The sequence below is a fragment of the Solanum lycopersicum genome, chromosome 8, assembly GCF_036512215.1.
Source record: "Solanum lycopersicum chromosome 8, SLM_r2.1".
NCBI lineage: Eukaryota > Viridiplantae > Streptophyta > Magnoliopsida > Solanales > Solanaceae > Solanum > Solanum lycopersicum.
This window is the reverse complement of record NC_090807.1, coordinates 60,810,599-60,830,194: the sequence shown is the minus strand read 5'-3', so window position 1 is coordinate 60,830,194 and position 19,596 is coordinate 60,810,599. Positions and strand designations below refer to the sequence as shown.

Genomic DNA, 19,596 nt, shown 5'->3' with positions numbered 1-19,596 from the left:
CTTTTTCATGTTTTTAATATATTAGAAGTTATTATGAACTATGAAATTGATATTAGAAAAAAAAATATGAGCATATTTTTTTTAAAAAAAAATAAGTATAAATAATTTTAATATTAGCTTGAGCCCTGAACTACACACTAACAAACATGAGCAATATATTCATTGAAATCTCACTAAGTCAAATTAGAATGGGTATAATGTACATAAATTTCATTATTATCTCATGGAGGTAAAGAAATTGATACTGAAAGACCCTCAGCTTAAGGACATCAATCCCTAGTAAAAATAGAAGTAAACAATAAAGAAAGCATAACAATTTATAAGAAGAGCATTGTAAAGTGTACACGAAGAAACAATAACAACAACCAACTAGAGTGATAATCTAAACTTAATAAAAAAACATATGGCAAGAACTAAAAGGTTACGCCTAGTACTACGACATGCACTAACAAGTCTTAACCTTCGCAAAGCAAGACAACACTCTATAATTATTAACTTTCTGTTTTAATACGTGACCTTTACTCATTCCTGTCTAAACTCATGTTTTCGATAATATGAAATTGTGACTGTTATGTCATGTTTTGTCAAATCACACTTCCTCAATATATACTTCTTAGGCCTACCTCTACTCCTTCACATACCATACAACCGACCTTTCACCTTTTTATTTAAGCGTCAACACTTCTCTCTACATGTTCAAATTATTTTAATCTCGCTTCTCTCATCTTACTCGTCATAAAAGTCACTTTCACTTTCTTCGGGATAACCTCATTACTAGTTTTGTCAACCCTAATTTAATGAGCAAAAAAAATTAAAATGGATAAGATAATAATTGTTCCTCATTCAATATACCTTTTTTCTAATTTAAGATAGAAAAGAATTTTAGTAATATTGACCAAAAAGAATATACTCCTATTAAATTATAGATAAACTCTAACTGATTTTCTCTCTTTTTCCTACCACACACAAGTCATTAACTAAAAATACCCTACAAAATGAGAAAAACAAAACACACTTGAAGCATACTGTACAACTCATAATACAGCTCAGTTTGTTACTTTATAGTTTCCATATTTCTAAATTCTGATCATCAAATATATATATATACACACAAATTTGTGGTCATATAAACAACCACATGCACTTTGGAATTTCAATCAAAGTTTCTTCTTAATCCATTTTTTTTATATGTAAAAATCCCAAATCCACTCTTCAATTTTCACTGTTTCTTCTTCTTGATTTGAGAAAATGGAGGGAATTTGTACTAGTTGTTTGTATTCTTCAATAACCCCATTATCAATTGAGTACAGAAACAGAAGAAAACTGTTGAATACAGTTAGAAAAAATCGATCTTTATCGACAAGGATTTGTGCAGCAAGTAGTGTTTCTACAGTACAAACTCCGTCGGAGAAAACTGCTTTGCTAGTGAAGGACATTTCTAGGACTAGCGCTTTGGAGCAGCTTGATATCGAACGTGGAGTTTGCATTCCATTCCGGAAATATTCCCCAGAATCTGTATGAGAATTACTTACTTCTTCTTAGTTTTTTTTTTTTTTTTTGTTTGCTGAAAAGTTGATTTGGGGTATGTGAATAGCATTCCTGGTGGTTATTTGCAAGTTTTCTTTGATATTTTTTGTGGTTTGAACAGAAAATTAAGTTTTTATTGTTTGGAATTAGTTTTGCTTAAGAAGTTTGGAACATGCAAATAAATTTGTAGATAGTTATTTGCTCTCTCTTGGTTATTTTTTTGGGTACTTATTGGAGAATTGACTTTGTAATGTGTGATTAACATCCTGAGATTATTTGAGTTCTTTGGTAACTTATGTTGTTTCATGGGTAAGTTAAGTGTGTAGTATGTGAGTTATTTCTCAATTATTTGCTATATTATTGGTTAAACTTTTGTGGATGTATTGGAAAATTAAGTTTATCTTTATGTGGGATGAATTGAAATTTGTGTGTTTGATGCAAATGTTGGGTTTTTTTTAGGTGAGAAACAAGGTGTTAGAGTCAAGAGGACAGATTTTTTCTTTGGTTGGTAGAGGAATAGAGATTGTTTGGAGTTTGGGGCTTTACTGGACTACACTGGTGTATGATTATTTGGTGGGTCGTGACGAAGAAGTTGTTCCTTTCCGTGCTCGGCAGCTGAGGAAGCTTTTGTGTGATTTGGGACCTTCTTTCATCAAAGCAGGACAGGTTTGGTGTTTTTAAATTTCTAAAGTTCATGAACAATTGGTTGTTATATTTTTCGTGAATGAGTATTGCTCTACTTGGAAATTTTAGACTTCAGAATCTTAAACTGGAAAATGATTCTGTATTGGCTGTGTAGCCAAAGAAGATATATAATGCCAGTTAACCATGAAACGAACTGTTATCATAAGAATATACATTGTGCATAGAGTAGAAGACTGTAGAGATGCTATAAATTGCTGAAATTGTGTAGTAAGGAAGCATTTCACACTCCATTGGCTGGAAACTCATATAGGCAGTGAAAGTTACTTTAGGATGACTCAGCAACATGATTTTAAGTGTGATGGCCTCTTTGCTAGTGTTCGTCATTTTTTGAGCACAAACAGAAGTCTTTTATTGGGTCACTATTATGTGCACATCGACCGAAAATGGTGAAACCTTTCAGTGGCTTATTACTATGCCTCCAAACACATTTAGCACTTCTAAGGGTCATTGCAGAAATAAATATTGCTTGGTGAATACACGTTAATCCTAACTTTAGAGGAACAATGGAACATTTCTATTTTACAGAGATATGGTCAATACCAGTTACAATTGAATTTTTCTTTTCCAAATATACAGTCAATAGTAGTGGAACACGTAAGACTTGTGCTCTGAATTTATTTCACTTGTCTAAGCACATGATTTTTGACTAGTTCCATTCCTAAATATTGTAAGACTGATAGATTGGATCAAGATTGTTATAAAAAAAAATACAGATTGGGAAAAAGAAATTCCCTTTCTTTTTGTTTTTGGATCAAGTTTGTTAAATCATTCACATCTGTCAGATACAAATGAAAGAGTCGCATATTGAAGATAGAGAGATTGATAGGACTGCTTAGTGAGGTCATATATCATAGCACATGGAGTCAGAGAACTGGTCATGAATCTGAATGTGTCATATGTAGCAGATGCAAGCTATTGTTAGCTATATCTGCTGGTTATTTCTACTGTATGGAAGAGCTAGACGCATTGGCAATAGGGTGCAACTAAATACTAAGAAATTAAACCTCTTTGCTAAAATTGAGTTCAAATTAATTCTTCCTGGTCATCTTATATTTCTTGTACAAATATAACATGTGATAATTTCCAAGAATGTGCACTTAGGCTTAGATGTAATTTCCTTTTGATTTCGCTGTTCTCCGCAGCAATAGTTATTTGTTTATTGTATTGTTTTCTCTGCAGGCAAAGGTATATTATTTAAATAGACTTACAACTCTTTTTGCTTAGCTCTGCTTTGTTGGTTTTTATAAAAGATTGTGGTGCAGCAAAAATATTAAAAGTCATTAAAATTGTCTTAGAACACAGAAAGTCTGCAGAATAAAATTCAAAAACCTAAATTATCTCGACTAAATTTATCCAACTAAATTTAAACAAAGACTCATGATGCAAGTTCTTCAATGAACACAGATCCATTAAGATCAATGGAAGTTCTAGGAAGAACTCATAGATCCTATAGAAGTTCCGATACCACTTTTTGTTTTTTAAAAGATGTAGAGCAGCAAAAATACTGGAAGTGATTGAAATTATCTCTCAATTTATATTTTTATTTTGAAAATGGTAATTGTTTCTATTTCTATAGAACCGTACATCCTATGTACTGAACCGGTATTTACATTAGGAACTCTAATAATACCGACATATCCCTATAATGAGTCTAAGACATCAATGATAGAGACGGTATCATTAGAGTAAATTTGATTACACCAAAAACACAGAGTTCAAATGCAATTCAGTTTAACTTGTTGCATACTACTCTCCCTATTCTCAAAAACTCTTAAGGTTCCTCTCTTTCCATATTGTCCACCAAATAGTGGCAGGGACAATTCTCCAGTTACTTCTGTTTTTTGCTTGTGTCCCTGCTTCTTCACTATATAGAGCCTGTGAAGTTCTCCCAGCATGGACCAGGAGATGTTTTTAAGTCTCAGGAACAGATTCCACAACTGGCCAGTGACTTCGCGTTGGAGAAACAAACGATTGACGGTTTCTGCAGTTTCCCCACAGAAAAAACATCTAGAGCAAAGTGTAATTCCCCTCTTCGTTAAGTCTCAATTATTATTATGGACAGGCCACAGAGGGTCTAAATAGCCAACTTAAAAACAGAAAATCTGTAGAATAAAATTCGAAAACCTAAATTATCTCCACTAAACTACTTAATTTTAACAAAGTTTACTCCTGCAACTAAACAACTTAATATCCTAGTAAATCTGCATTAACAAAAGCAATTTTGAACACATTTAGCTTACCTAATTTCTTGTTCATTTATACTTCTGTTCTGAAATCTTGTTTATTATATTATATATATTGTACTTTGTCTCTGCTTTTCTCTCCATTTTTTGCAATAGCATACATGCATGTATTTCTTCCGGTTAGTTAACTGTTATTTTTTTTACAGGTACTTGCGAACAGGCCTGATATCATCAGAGAAGATTACATGAATGAACTTTGCATTCTTCAAGATGATGTTCCTGCCTTTCCTAATCAGGTAACTAGATGACAAGTGAGGTGCAGGTGATGCATGCTTTTGTTACATCGAACACTTTTCCTTTGAGCAGAAATCATTGACAATGATGTAGGTTGCTTTTAACATCATAGAAGAGGAATTGGGCCAGCCTCTTGAAGCTGTTTTCAGCAAAATTTCTTCAGAAACTATTGCAGCTGCAAGTTTGGGTCAAGTATACCGAGCTACTTTACGTGCTTCAGGGGAAGAAGTTGCCATAAAGGTTGACCGTTTCCTGCTTGCTTGCACTCTTTTTTTCTGTTGAGTGTTGACCAATTTTATTGCTAAGTCTTGAAGCCTTTTATCATATCATCAATGTGTCACCACACTTTTGACATTTCTCTTTGACCTTCCTTTATAGTCATTTGGAGAACACCTGATGCAGAACTAAAAACAGCAATAAGACGATTGTCCACTACATAAGTAGCTGAAAAATATCTGGATGGCCATTGAATATAGTCAAGCAGTAAAGCTTTTTAGATTTGTTAAGGTCCAATATTTCACACTCGACACAAATGTTCATAGAGAAATCATGTGTGTTATCTAATCATTCCTTTTTTATGCTAGTTTCATATACATATATGCATCTCATTTGAAGCATCTGGCTGTTCTTAGAAGCTTCAAAGAATTGATTTAACAATATGATGCAGTGGTATTCATAATTGGGTTTGCTCTTTCCTTTTAGGTGCTAAGGCCGCAAATAGAGCCTATCATCTACAGAGATCTTTTTCTCTTCCGCACTCTAGCTTCCTTCTTGAATGGCATCAGTCTACAGAAACTGGGGTGTAATGCTGAGCTTATAGTTGATGAATTTGGTGAGAAGCTATTGGAGGAGTTGGATTATACCTTGGTAGTGCTGCACATTCCTATTTTTGCAATTGAATGAGGAAAGAAGTTTTGCTTATTTTGGAAGTCTTTCAATGTTGTGTTATGTAATCATCCCTCTTCTTTTTCCTTTCTAGGAAGCTCGTAATATCGAAGACTTCTTGGAAAATTTCAAAGATGACCCTACTGTTAAAATACCTCGGGTTTACAGACAGCTTTCTGGTTCACGTGTTTTGGTGATGGAGTGGATTGATGGAATTCGGTGCACTGATCCACAGGTGTGGATCTTTAGTTTTCCTCAGCGTGCTTTGGGATGTCCTCCTTGTGTTAATACATCGTCATTCTTGTGACTTAGGCAATCAGAGATGAAGGAATTGATATAGATGGATTTTTAACTGTTGGAGTTAGTGCAGCCTTGAGGCAGCTCCTCGAATTTGGCCTATTTCATGGGGACCCTCATCCTGGGAATATCTTTGCTATGCGTGATGGACGCATTGCCTATGTGGACTTTGGTAATGTTGCTGTGCTCAGTCAGGTAATTTGGTGGATCGACTGTATATCTGGTATTTAGTTAAAGGCCTATCCCATCGGTAGCCACCTAAAGTTGGCATCAATTTTCACTTGGACACCTCAAGTAGGCTTATTCATTTTAAACACTTACAGGGGGACGTTGTGTCATATTGACATGTTTTTGACAACCAACCAAATATATAAGATATGTGTATTACACTCGCCGATGACGTGTCAAAGTAGTGAGTTAAATAATGACATGTGACATATATGTAAAAAGAAATTAATAAAAAAATATATTATGAATAAAAACCCATTTTAAAACTATTTAATTAATTAAAAATGTACCTTTCAATAAAGAAGAAAAAGGGAAAAAAATGAAATCTACAACACCTTTATTTTTCTCCTCCATTTTCAGCCTTCACCATTTACACATCTCCTCCTCCTCCACTAACCGCTATTACTTTGATGCCTTCTTCTTCAAGTTTGAAGATTATCACTACCATCATCTTTTTCTTCAAATCTATATAACCAATATGGGTCATAAGCAAATACCCATAATCTAGCCATCATACTATAGCCCGACAAATATTATCCATGGTAAAATCAGATTTGTTTATGAATTTACTTGAAATGTGTTCATCAAAATAGAAAAAGTTAAAAGCTTTGAGAAGCAGAAATTAGTATTTCAAAAATTAAATCTGAAAAAAATTAACTCAAATAGAGAGAGGTGAAAGTAGACCAACAAACATTTAAAGGATTCGGTAAACTTTCCGGCAATGAAACTATAAAAAAGATTAGATGGAAAAATTTGATATCATGAAGAAGATATATGCTCTAGACATATTTTTTGCTCCTTTCTTAAATTATTTTTGTTGATATATATAATTAATTTAATTTTCCATATCAAGAAATGACAAAAAGAGGAGAAAGTTGAATATACTATGGTGGCAAGATGGTGGTATATGGAGGAGGAAGTGTGGGAAGGAGAGAGAAGGAAGAAAAAGAAATAAAAAAGTTTTAAAATCATAAAATTGTCTTTCACGTGGTCAAAGTAAGTGTAACACACATAATATGCTAACTCAACAAAAAGTGTCAAAATGACATAATCGGATCCTACTTAAAGTGTCTAAAATGAACATCATCTAGTTGAAGTGCCTATGTGAAATTTGGTGCCAATTTTAGGGGGCAACCGATGGGTTTGACCTTAGTTAAATGATACCTGATGTGATTGGCTTTATGTGTATGTGTGTGTTCAATGAGCATGCCAAATACAGGTCACAAGTAATCCCCGGCAATCTATTATGGTCTTAGAATAACATATGGTCATGTATTCATCCTCCTTAGATTACCTAAATCGAAAGTTAGGAGGTCAAATTTGCTATCATTGACCCGAAGTTATTGCATGCCCAAATGCATCTATTGCTACATAAGTTTGAGGTATTTGTAAACTATGAAACTCTGAAGAAGGTGAGAATTGAGGGTTTGTAATTGCTGATTATTGGGTAAAGTTGATAAGTAGAACATGTTGGTTAATATCAACTTGCTAGTATAGGGTTGTCTAGATTCTGCAAGTGGTTGCAGGCCCTTTCTTTTAACCGCTGTAAGGGAAATGGAAAGAAGAACACCCCTTTTCTATTTTGGATGTACTATGAATATAGTATTCCTTGTGGCTTTGCATAGTCATTTCTTCTTTGATGATATATGTGATGATGTAATAATATTACAATGTTATGCTAGAAATCTCAAAAATCGGAGTTTCCTATGAGAAACTTCAGTCAATGTGCTGAAAATCTTCAATCTCTTTCCTTTCGATGCAAACTGAATCATGAGAGATGTATTACAAGATATGATGCATACTAAAGTTAATTATATCAATCAGGAAGGTAGTGTTCGGGTGATATTTGTATTGTGAGCTATGAGCCTCACCAAGAGAATGATCATTAATGTGAAAGGGGAGGTCTGGTGTTAGAGGCTTAGCTGACTTCTATCTACAAACTGGGATTAGTCCTGCTTTCTATTTGGTCATTTTGTGCTTCAACTTTTTGAATTGGAAGAATCCATATGAGGAGGTGTAGAGAATAGAAGACTAGGGGGTAGACAGGAGGTACCTAGCGAGCTATTCTACTGAATTTCACCTAAATCCTCAGGTTCATTCCAGTTCCAATCTGTTTATTGTTGCTTTAAGTCTTTGCTCAGATGAACTTTCAACCACCTATCTGTTCAGAGGAGAGACTCAATGCCTTAACTATGGTAAAGAAAATTAGAAGAGAAGAAGATTTTTTCCAGAATAATGACCTAAGATTAAATGTTCAGATGAGGGACTCTATCTGGACTCTGATTTCATGAAGAAAAAGAGAGGAAGATTTTCCAAAACAGTGGCCTGTAATTCAATGCTAGAGGAACTCAATAGCTAAACTTGTAGCATGAAGAGAAGGAAGAGAAGAAGATTTTGAGTAAGGGACTCATTACCCAAAGTCTAATATCATGAAAAAGAAGAAACAAAGAATACTTCTTAGTTCAGAACCTAAACTTCAATTTTGCAAAGAGGTGTTTAGCTTGAAATGTCACCAAAATATGGGGCTAGAAAAGTAGTGCGCTAGACGTTCATTGAAAAGAAACACAAGTTTACCAGAATGGTCATCGAAAGGGGCACGTATGCTGCCACAATGGTCACCAGAAAAAAGGTATCTAGCTGTCAGAACAATCACCGGGAACTAAGGAGGCATGGATAGTAAAACATAGAAAAGAAAGAAAACCTTCAACGGGGGGTGGGGGGTGACACAAGACCACCCTGCAGTAGGCACAAGTTACTTGAATCTCTACCAAGATTATAGGGACTGTTGTACCATATGAAAAGAGAAACCTCTCTTGAAATTAGTTTGAGGAATAATGTACAAGATCAGCTTCTCATTTTAGAGTCTTATGTATGTACAATATGTTAAATAATTATTCTCTTTTATCTTTTTTGTTTCATAAAAAAAATTTCTCTTAAACAAACAGGGTTAGTAAATACAAAATATTTTATGGTATCCTTGTGAATAGAATGAAACACCCTCCAAAATTAGGGTCTGCATACATCCTACCTTCCCCAGGTCGTTGTTGTACCCTCCAAAATTCTCCTAGTTTAGTTCACTGAGTCAAGAGTTCTATGGAATATTATTAGTTCTCTTTACTTTCAACATGTATAATTGCCCGGAGCTACTTGTGTATTTTCCAGTTGGCCTGCAATTTTGATTCTCTCTGTCTGTCTTCTCTTTTCAGCAAAATAAACAGATTCTGATTGATGCTGTTGTCCATGCGGTGAATGAGGACTATGCTGAGATGGCAAATGATTTTACCAGGTTGGGATTCCTAGCTAGTGGAACTGATGTTGCCCCTATTGTTCCAGCATTAGAAGCAATATGGCAAAATTCACTTGAAAAAGGACTTGCCGACTTCAATTTCAGAAGTGTTACAGGTACCTTGAATAACTAGCTTTGTTAATGGCTCACTTTGCTCTTGATCCTATTAATTGCACCCTGCTCCCAACTTCTAGAAAATTTTGTGTTTAATCCTGTGTAGCCCCTTAGTTGGTTATTATGCCCTTTGAAGTTGGCACTAGTAGATATGTGAAACTAAGCAGCTAAGAACGATAGACATTGTGATAACGGATGCCCTAAACAACAAGCTCTCACCATTCAGATCCTTATGACACCTAAAATTTGCAGCACACTTTGTTGCACCAAGATAGAGATTAAGCTATGGTTGTTTTTCGTAACCGTTTCCTTCTTTCTATACTGTCCATTGTAGAAATTGATAACCTACTAATGTGAGCTTAGTATTTCTAAAGTAAGATATTTCATGCTTTGACTGGTGCATGCTTGCATCATTCTATCAATTCATTTTACTGGATTAGCATCCTTGAGCAGGAAGAGAGTAGATACCACACAGCATCTTGGCCTTGGGTATGGCCTATAATATTATAATTGTAGCTTCACTTGGAACACTGCAGTTTTAGAGATGAGGTGGTCTTTTGACTGGAAATTTGAGCTGCAACCTGCCCCATTGCCTAATTCATGGGATGCAAGGATATATATTATAATCTTCTGTTTTGCTGATCAAGCTGTTCACTGAGAAAACATTATGGAATTAGGTATGTTTGGTAATTGGAAAATTCCACAAAGAAGTCATTTTGTAGTGGTTGTTTACTGGAAAATATTTTTAGGAAAAGGGGGAAGTTGACTTCACTTAAAGGTGGAAGTAATTTTCCTCACCAATAATCCAATTCTTAGTCCATGTCACTTGCTATAACCAACACTTACTCGATAAAACACTATCCAACTGACATTATTATGAATCTTTATTGAATATTGTTTTACAAAGTACTTGTTATTCACCATTAAAACATTGAAAAGTAAGTGAGGAAGCCACTTAATTCCCTGAAAAAAACATTTTCCAATATAACATACATTTTTACTTTATAGGTTTAAAGAATTTAGGTATCGTGAAAAATACAGCTCTGAAAGGATTCTATATTCAGCAAAAACCTTCTAATACATGTATGTGATATTCTCACATTGTTAGACTGCTCAGACAGTGACCTTGCAGACTGTTATGGTTACTAATCTGTTTTTCTTCGTTAGAAATAAGCATTATTAGACTTATTATAGAGATCGAGTAATTAGGAAAATTGAAAAATCTTGTTAGCTGGCTTGAGGGTAATTCTGGTTACAAAACCACATAAATATTGGTTAAACTTATAATGATGACATACTTGTTTACATGCCTGATGTGTTTTATTCTGGGAGTGAATGAAGCTTCAGATATATTGCCTATGCTCTGTTGATTTATTCATTTTGTCTCTCCCTTATTCTTGATGTTCCACCTAATTTTTATCATTTGTCATGTCCTCAAAATACTAAAATTACTGAACCAAAACCTTTCTTTTAATCAATAAAACTACAGAATTTATATCTTCAGCCTGAAAGTTGCAGCTATACCTTCTATTCTGTCACTCTTCCAGCTGCAGAACTTCTCATGCATCATCTCCATACCTAGGCTAGGATCTTGATTGAGTTGAATACTATGGGCATTCAGATCCTTATCTTGTTCTGTTGATAAGTTACGCAGGGGTCATTGATGTAGAGATTAGTAATGCTAGGATTAGTATTGCTGATTATTTCTTTTTGAATATCTAGTTTGATATATTACAAATTAGAAATTTTCTTCCTATTATGAGTGTTAGCTTTCATCAATTAATAGTTTTAATCCGTGTATTACTAATATCCACATTCTGATTTCACATTTACCTCGTTTAAAATATTTACACAGATTCCCACATATCTCTTATCCATGTAATATTTATAAGGAAAACAAAAAGGAGTAATTAAACACTATTCTCAAAAATATCCACATAGAAATCAGCATTAAGTTATAAAATGTTTGATCCCAAACCCAATTTTTTTATATATGGAGGACAAGTGGATGACAGAAGGGGTGACCAGCCCTTATGATTGTGGTGTGTGGAGATCAATCAGGACTTTATGGCTACTGGTCAAAGATAGAACAAAATGTAAGGTTGGTAATGGAGAAAAAGTGGCCTTCTGGAATGACATCTGGTGTGGACAGGAGACACTCAAACAAGCATTCCCTGAGCTACATAGTCTGAGTCAAGCACAGGAAGCATTGGGGCAGACTTATGGACAGGACAAGGGTGGAATTTACATCTGAGAAGAAACTTAAATGACTGGGAAATAACATCCATAGCAAGATTTCATGACACAATGGCTAGGGCTACTAATCTAACAGAAGAGCAAGATAGACTGATATGGGAAGGAGAAAGGAAGGGAGAGTCACTGTAAGATCTGCATATCGAGAATTGAGACCCACTGAAGAGCAACAAGCAGGATGGCCTTGGAGGATGATCTGGAGAACAAAAATCCCATCAAGGTGAATTATTTCACATGGCTTTTGGCAAAGGAGGAAGTCTTGACACATGAAAACTTGAACAGGAGGAAACACAACCTTTGCTCTAGATGTTATTTATGCGAAGAACAGGTGGAGACAGTCAACCATCTCTTTTTGCACTGCAAATGGACAGATCAATTATGGCAGATGTTCATTCACAAAAGGAAGATCAAGTGGACAAAACAAGGGATAATCACACAAGTTCTAAAATGCTGGAACAGTGATGGAAATGCAGGAAAAGAGGAGGAGAGATGGAGGATTGTCCTAGCATGCATTTGGTGGACAATTTGGAATGAAAGATGTTTGAAGGAAAGAACAACAATATTCAGAAGATAAAGATAAACTGCCTAGATCTTTATAATTTTTGGTGTAAGCAAGTAGTAATAAAAAATTCTGAAGAGGTTTCTAATGTTATTGACTGACTGTAACTAGAAGATATTAGGGCTGATGTAAGTATAAATTTTTGGAGGGGAACTACACTTTGATTTAGTATATCTATGGATATATAGAAGTAAATGTTACCTTTCTCAAAAAAAAAATCTCCTAAAACCCAAAGCCAAACTCTTTTATGAAATATGCAAAGTGATTTGCTAACTACAAATTGTCCTGATGAATATAAAAATCTTTTACCATTATTTGGTTCTTATAATTGGCATTTGTGACAATCAATTCCACTAATTAGGACTGCACCAGTATTTGCTTATGCTTTGCTGTTTGAAGACACCTGGATTTATCAATTTAGAACTATGATGCAAATGCTACCAGAGAAAGTTCATTCTAACATTGTAAATGATATTCTCGCTGCAGGCAAATTCAATCAACTAGTTTACAACTATCCTATTCGAATACCAGAAAGGTTTTCTCTTGTCATTCGTTCTCTATTGACTCAAGAAGGAATTTGTTTGACTCTGGAGCCTGGTTTCAAGTTTCTAGAGGTAAAACATCTGGCTTTTCAGTTTGCAACTTCTGAGGAAAAATGTTTGTTTACTATTTTGTCCTCATTAATAAGCCATCTGGTAATGTTGTTGGTCGGAAAACTAGAGAAACTTTTGCACTAATCATTTGAATAAACTTTAACGCATTGATCCACATGCATTAAGTTTGAGAACAAAAAGGAAACCTAGACCTGCTTGGAAAAGATTTTGAAATTTGGTATTACTACTGTACTAAAGTAGACTTCAGCTCATACTCATGGCCCCTTGAAAGTTCTAATGAAGCACATTCTGTATTCTACTCTGCTTCTTACGCAGTGTAGCAATTAAGGCTACGGGCTAATGCAAATAAGCGATGAATCATAAAGGCTATTGTGGCTTTAGGTATACACACATCAAATAATATGAGGCCTTCTGCAGAAAATATTTGATTCTAGTAATATTACTATATATGCATGCTATTTTGCACAGTTTTCTTATGTTTATGCTATTGATAATCATGAGCATCAAATCAGGTCGCCTATCCTTATGTGGCAAAACGTCTCCTAACAGATCCTAACCCAGCTTTACGAGAACGCCTTATACAGGTTGGTTAGTGATCTCTTTGTTTTATCATGCTTTATGAAGAGCGTACTATTTTCTATTTAACCTCATGCTCGACCTTCTTTAAACTTTTTATTGATGTTGTATTTGACGTACGAGATATTTTATATATTACTCTTCAACAAGTGTAAAATTAAGGCTCAGATAGTTCTTTTAGTTATTTAAAGTAACTATATGATGAATGCAAAGAGTTGCTCGAGTAAATAACGTCATTCTGAGACATTTCTAAACAATGGTGTGTCCAGTTCTACGTCTTACCTGACCCGACGTGTTTGGGGACAATGGCTCAGCAGTTATGATATACTTAACTTTTGACGTCTTAACTTTTTTCTGGAAATCAGTGTCGAATTTAATTCTAGAAAGGGTAACGATTAAAATTACTGTAGTTAGGTCAAGGATAGTTGCAACATGTATTATATATGGTAATTTGTTTAGTTTATGAGAATTGTAAATCCAGAGGCAACCAGTAGTAAGTATCGGTAGAAAAGGGGCCAACCTTGATGGATCTAAAGTTTATCTTGGAGAAAATGGATCCAATCTGCTCGATATAATCCTTGCCTTTGCAGCTAGCATTCTTTCTGATGGATCAGATAAGATTGAAGGTCAACTACAGACCTCCTGATACCTAACTCATGCCTTATCCAGTTTAAGAGACAATATTATTTCTATTGTGAGAAAGTGGTCAACCTCTTAAACTATACTGTGTCATCAGTTATCTGGTCAATAAGTCATTAGGATGACTTTTTTCTGACCGTAAATAGGGAAGTCGTTGAAGTCACTTTCTGGGATAGTTTTCAGCCTTTTTGCTGTAGTATCATCAGTATAGATGGTGGTTGTTAACAATAGACAGCAGCTAGTTGTCGCTTTTTGCCTTGCTAGGCTTTGTTTCTTCTACTTTTCAATGATTTGCCGAGAACAAACTAGGGTCAGAAAATGAAAGAATTTAACAAGACTTGTCATGTGGCAGATCTGTAGTATTTGGGTAGTCCATATCTAGTCCAACTTCAGCCCAAACTTTTGAATTTTGTAATGGTTATTACAACTTGGTCAACCGAATTTTCCCACAACACAGTTTATCCAAAGTTAAGGTGATTCTGGTCCTTTGAGACCACTTCTAACAAACTATGATGAGATTTTTTTTTTTTTTCAATAGTAGTTGGATTGACAGTTGAATCAAGAAGGAGACTTTTTTTTTATGACAAGAGGGAGACTTTTTGAAAGAGTGTCTGATTGAGTCTGGGATGTTCTTCAACATCAATTAGCACCTAGATATTCTAGAGATACATTGTGATATCTTCTTATTCATTCTGGATCTGGAGTTACCCTAATAATCAATATGACTTCATTCATCTAGGTTGGAAGTATCCATCCTCCATTAACTGCCCTTTCTCCTCCCAACTCTTACAAAAAGAAAGGAACTTATACTAAAAGAAAGAAGAAACTGAGGGATCCTTGATTAGCTTAAACAAATGGCACATCTCTGAAACAGTTTCCTGTGCAAGCTGTTGACTTTATTTGGTTGCCTCGCGGTTATTGTTTTCTCTGCTTCACTTGTTAGGTTCTGTTCAAGGATGGTCTCTTCCAGTGGAAACGACTGGAAAACCTAATATCTCTTGCAAAGGAAAATGTCACGAAACTGAGCAAAAACCCTGCATTTCGAGGGAATAATAGGTACTTCTTGGCACTCCCTTTTTTACTGTTTGACGTAGTATACCTTTCGCATTATCCTGTTCCACTATTATGTGTGACTTTTCACATCTTCTGGTTTGTTTCTTCAGAGGAGCAAGCAATCATTTGAAGAATGAACAGAAGTTAGACCTCACTGACACAATCAAGGATGGAGCTCGACTTTTCATAATTGACGAAGGAATCCGCAGGCAGCTTCTTCTTGCTTTGACCGAAGACTCCAAGCTTCACATTGAAGAAGTATGTAATATCTGATTGATAGATAGTTGTCTTATGTCAGAAGATGCACAATTCTAATGTGATTGCCTCTTGCAGGTAGTTGATGTATATAGACTGCTTGAAGACCAGGTAGATGTACCTTCAATGGCTATGGAACTAGCCCAAGGTACACTTTTTATTTTCATAGAGTCTACACTTCCATTTTTCATAGTCTTACGTCCAGTTAAATAGGTAGATCAAACATTTCATAATATATGATTGATCATGAGCTTTACATGTCTTAAAAAATTTTCAGACTTACCATCCGTTGCTCGAGATATATTGCTTTCATGGAGTTCCTCTGTATTATCAGACAGATAGTCCCCTTCTGGTGCATTCCTCGACCAATGATATTTCAATCTGTTATCATGATGTAAAGTTGAGTTCTCCCTCGCCCCTTCCCCCTTCTTTCCCTTTATTTCTTCGGCTCTTGATCACATTTTTCCCATGGGATCAAGGTGCAATCTAGAATCTGCAAAGTCTTGGGTGAATATATTTGTATAGTATATGGTGAAGCGGTAAAGAGATGAAAGTAGTGTAAAATGAGAAATTCATGTCAATAGCACACATTTCCACAGGTATGATGCAACAAACCTATAGAAAAGATAGCATCATGTATAGCAGTGATTCTCATACAGTTCTTGTTTGCTGAAAACATATTTCCCTAACTTTAACATACAATTGGTTTCTACTTGTGGACATTCAGAAATCGAACCCTTATTGTTCTTGATTTTATTGTCTGAAATGCCCATTGCAATGTCAATCATTGAGCAGGATCTTGTTACCGTGGCACCTGTTATGTCCGGCGCATAGGTGTTGAGTCCAAATCCCCTTGTCACTTCTGTTCTGCAGATAATAAGTCTTTTGGCATGTATAAACTTGGTGCCTGCACATCTTTTTCACTGAATATAAGAGGAGTGATGTGTTGTAAGTATTCTTTTTGTAAGATAAATGTTACTCCATATTGGACAGTAATATATTTTCTATATAATATAGTATCCTTAATGATCTAATTTGATTAATGAAACACAGACGAAATCTTGAAAAATAAATAACTTAACATCACTTTGGGGAATCTATGCTCGTAGTTTGTTTTAGTATTGTCAAATGGGAATTTTAAAATCACATAACATTTAAATCTAAGATTGAAAAAAGAGAGTAACAACAACACATTAGTTTGTTGAGAAATACACTTGTTTGAGAAACTCTGAATTCAAAGTATTGAGTATCTTATATATACCTTATTATATACCAAATACTTAGATAGTATTAAATTATTAGTTTGTATCTCTATTCAAATGCAAGTCCATATGTGTAATTGTTGACAACCTAATTAAGACAAGACACAAATGCATATGGTAACATGAAGGAATCTGAAGTCTTGCTAAGTTTCTTATATAGTTCTTTTTTTCTTCTTCTTTTTTAATTAATTTGGGAAGGGGAAATGGGAGAGGATTACAAGGAGGGCAATCGAATCCTTACCAACGGGTGGGAGTTCAGGTAGCCGAGCTACTAAGATATAGTTCTAATTTTCAGGTTTTTATCTATTTCTTTCTAATGCATGTTAGATATCATTAGAAAAATATTGTATTTTCAAGTTGTCTTACCAATACAAGACACCATTTGCACCTGGTAACAATAAAACACTATAGCTACAATAAAACTCTTCCTACATCCAAAATACTACTTAAATTACCATAGTAATTTAGTGTCAAGTTTAATCTCCTGGGTCATCTGTTTGAATCTGAGCTTAGACATTTCCCCAGTTGTGGGGTTACTCTGGGAATGTTGTTGTTGTTGTAAGGACCTCTTTGTTGTCCTACTTGCTTACGCGCGTGGGAGGTAAAGTGGTTCTTGTTCTAGGCATCTGAGCTGTTTTTCCAGATCTATAACACCTCAGTTTTGGTGCATATTTCCAGTATGGTTCTTGAGCCTTCTTGTTGAATGGTGTCATCTGTTGGACTCAATTAACTTTGCTGGACGTCCTCGGCGTTCACATGGTCATAGTTGAGTTCTGTGCCTTCCATCTGTTTTCTCCTCCTTTCGGATGTTTACACCTGCGTTTGCATCTTTTATTGGCTTCTTTCTGGTGTTAAGAGAGTCAAGTTGGTACCACTTATTGCTGGCTAATTTGCCTTAGTTCTGTTTTAAGATGTTCACTGGTTTATTCTTTCTTTTTTTCATTTGTATTATGTTGTTCGAGTACATGTGAGATGAGTCTGGCTCGATACTTTTGTTCGTTGATCTGGTTTGTTTCTAGTTTGGCTAATATTTACAAGCAAAAGAATATTACTGCATCCAACTACACTGCACCAGAGAGTTCAATTTATGATGTGAAAACACATAAGAGGTGACTTGTTCATACACAAGCAAATACTAACTAATTACTTTTGGGAAGAACAAACTTTCTGTGTAAACGAATCCTTTCTGAGCTTCATCAGATTGAGGCCATAGTCCATATGTTCCTTTGGATGTCATAAACTTAAAGACACAAGAATAAGGTTTCAATAATTCTCAGTAGAGGAGCACCTATATTTTGGTACGACTGAATAAAGACCAATATCTTGTAAACTAAACAATTCTTTGACATAGTCTTTCATCACCCAAATCTTATAAATGTGCTCTGTATGAGACTCATAACAAGAATAAGCACAAAGCATAGAGTGTTCAGAATCACGATATATACGAACCTTAATAAGAGCTAAGCTATCGTAGCAACAAAGTAATCTGTGATCCATTAGTTTACTACCAAAAGGCCAATCAAGTTGGTGTAACTAACGATAAAAAAGCACAATACAAGAGAGGATACCCTTGGCTAACCAGAAACTTTTGGGAATTTTGGTTATTCTTGGCATGATTCAGATGCTAGTAAGGATCGAAAATCAATGTCATCCACGACTTTGAAACACATTTGAATGGAAGAAGTATTTTGAAACACATTTGAATCGAAGAAGTGATCGCACTGGTAACTTGCTAAGGATGTCCATAATTATTTCTTTCTTGCAAGTGAATTAACACCCATCTTCTAAGTTAATGGTACAATACATATTTGAACTATTAGATGCACCTGATAATTCAATTAGGCACAGAGTTATAATGTGAAACTCGTGAAAAAGTTTATATGTGACTATTATACCATTCAAAAATTGAAGAATCAATAGTTCGTCAAAATTAAAAAAAAAATAGGTTTTTTGACAGTTTGTGTAATATAATATCATCTAAAGAAATTCAAAAAAATAGTGAATGACTCAGATGCGGTAGAAAGAAATACCTTCAGAAAAATTTGTTTTTTTGTTGCATATAATTTCAAGGTAGGGTTTCTACTTTTTATAATATGCTAACTAAATTTTTTTAATTTTTTTGCTACATGGAAAATCCTTATCAGTTTTCCATTACAATTATAGAGGTGTTAATAGTGAATTTATGATTTTAATTTCACTTAAACTATTGAAAATTATAAATTGTATTTTTTTAAAGAAAAATTATTTGCTTTCCCCGGAAGCCAGTCTCACTAGTGCTAGTATCAATAGGAAGATCTCACTTCTGTTTGACGCAATTTACATATTTTTGTTTGTATATAAATGAGAGGCGAGGGAGAATGGCGAACGATATCTGGGAGAGTGGTGAGCCAAATTTCTGAACGAGAGACGAATGACAAGTGTTTGCTACGAATGCTACGAATTAGAATTAAATGAAACTGTGATTATAGCATTTTAGGATCCTAAACATTTCGGTCAATTAATTTACAAAGCGTATAGATTGTGTATGGTATGATTTTTACTGAACATATTAATTTAATGTATCATGTTTACTAGTTCCGTCATACTGTATCCATACTTTCCTCTTTATATTTAGCTTGGCGTAGTTATTATTTTATTTTTTTGGTGACTTACATTTAACACTTAAAACACATATTTTATATTTTATATTTCATGTACTATGAAAATCCTAAACAACTAGAATGATGTTGTTGGGTATGCCCTGTAGTATAAGCAATAATTAAGCACCGTGGTTAATTTATTCAAGCAAATTTTATTTTATTATTCAACCGTAACCTAAGACAACATATCAATTATTGAGTATACTATAAATTTGAGAATTAGGATG

At 34.6% G+C, this 19,596-nt stretch overlaps 1 protein-coding gene across 2 annotated transcripts; it reads left to right on the top strand.

Annotated features, from left to right (window-relative positions):
- Positions 1-958: 958 nt before the first annotated feature.
- On the top strand, positions 959-16,480 carry ABC1K1 (ABC1-like kinase 1). Of its 2 annotated transcripts, XR_742956.4 has the most exons (15): positions 959-1,515; positions 1,987-2,193; positions 4,622-4,711; positions 4,803-4,949; positions 5,412-5,576; positions 5,689-5,829; positions 5,907-6,086; positions 9,326-9,521; positions 12,818-12,945; positions 13,458-13,529; positions 15,104-15,216; positions 15,324-15,471; positions 15,547-15,616; positions 15,746-15,867; positions 16,264-16,480. XR_742956.4 is itself a non-coding variant. In NM_001318165.1 (14 exons), the coding sequence occupies exons 1-14, from the start codon at positions 1,249-1,251 to the stop codon at positions 15,808-15,810; spliced, it is 1,989 nt and encodes a 662-aa protein (NP_001305094.1). In that variant the 5' UTR covers positions 1,093-1,248; the 3' UTR covers positions 15,811-16,423. The 2 variants fall into 2 exon arrangements, 1 of the variants encoding a protein (NP_001305094.1); NM_001318165.1 differs by having other exon boundaries at positions 1,093-1,515; positions 15,746-16,423.
- Positions 16,481-19,596: the final 3,116 nt, after the last annotated feature.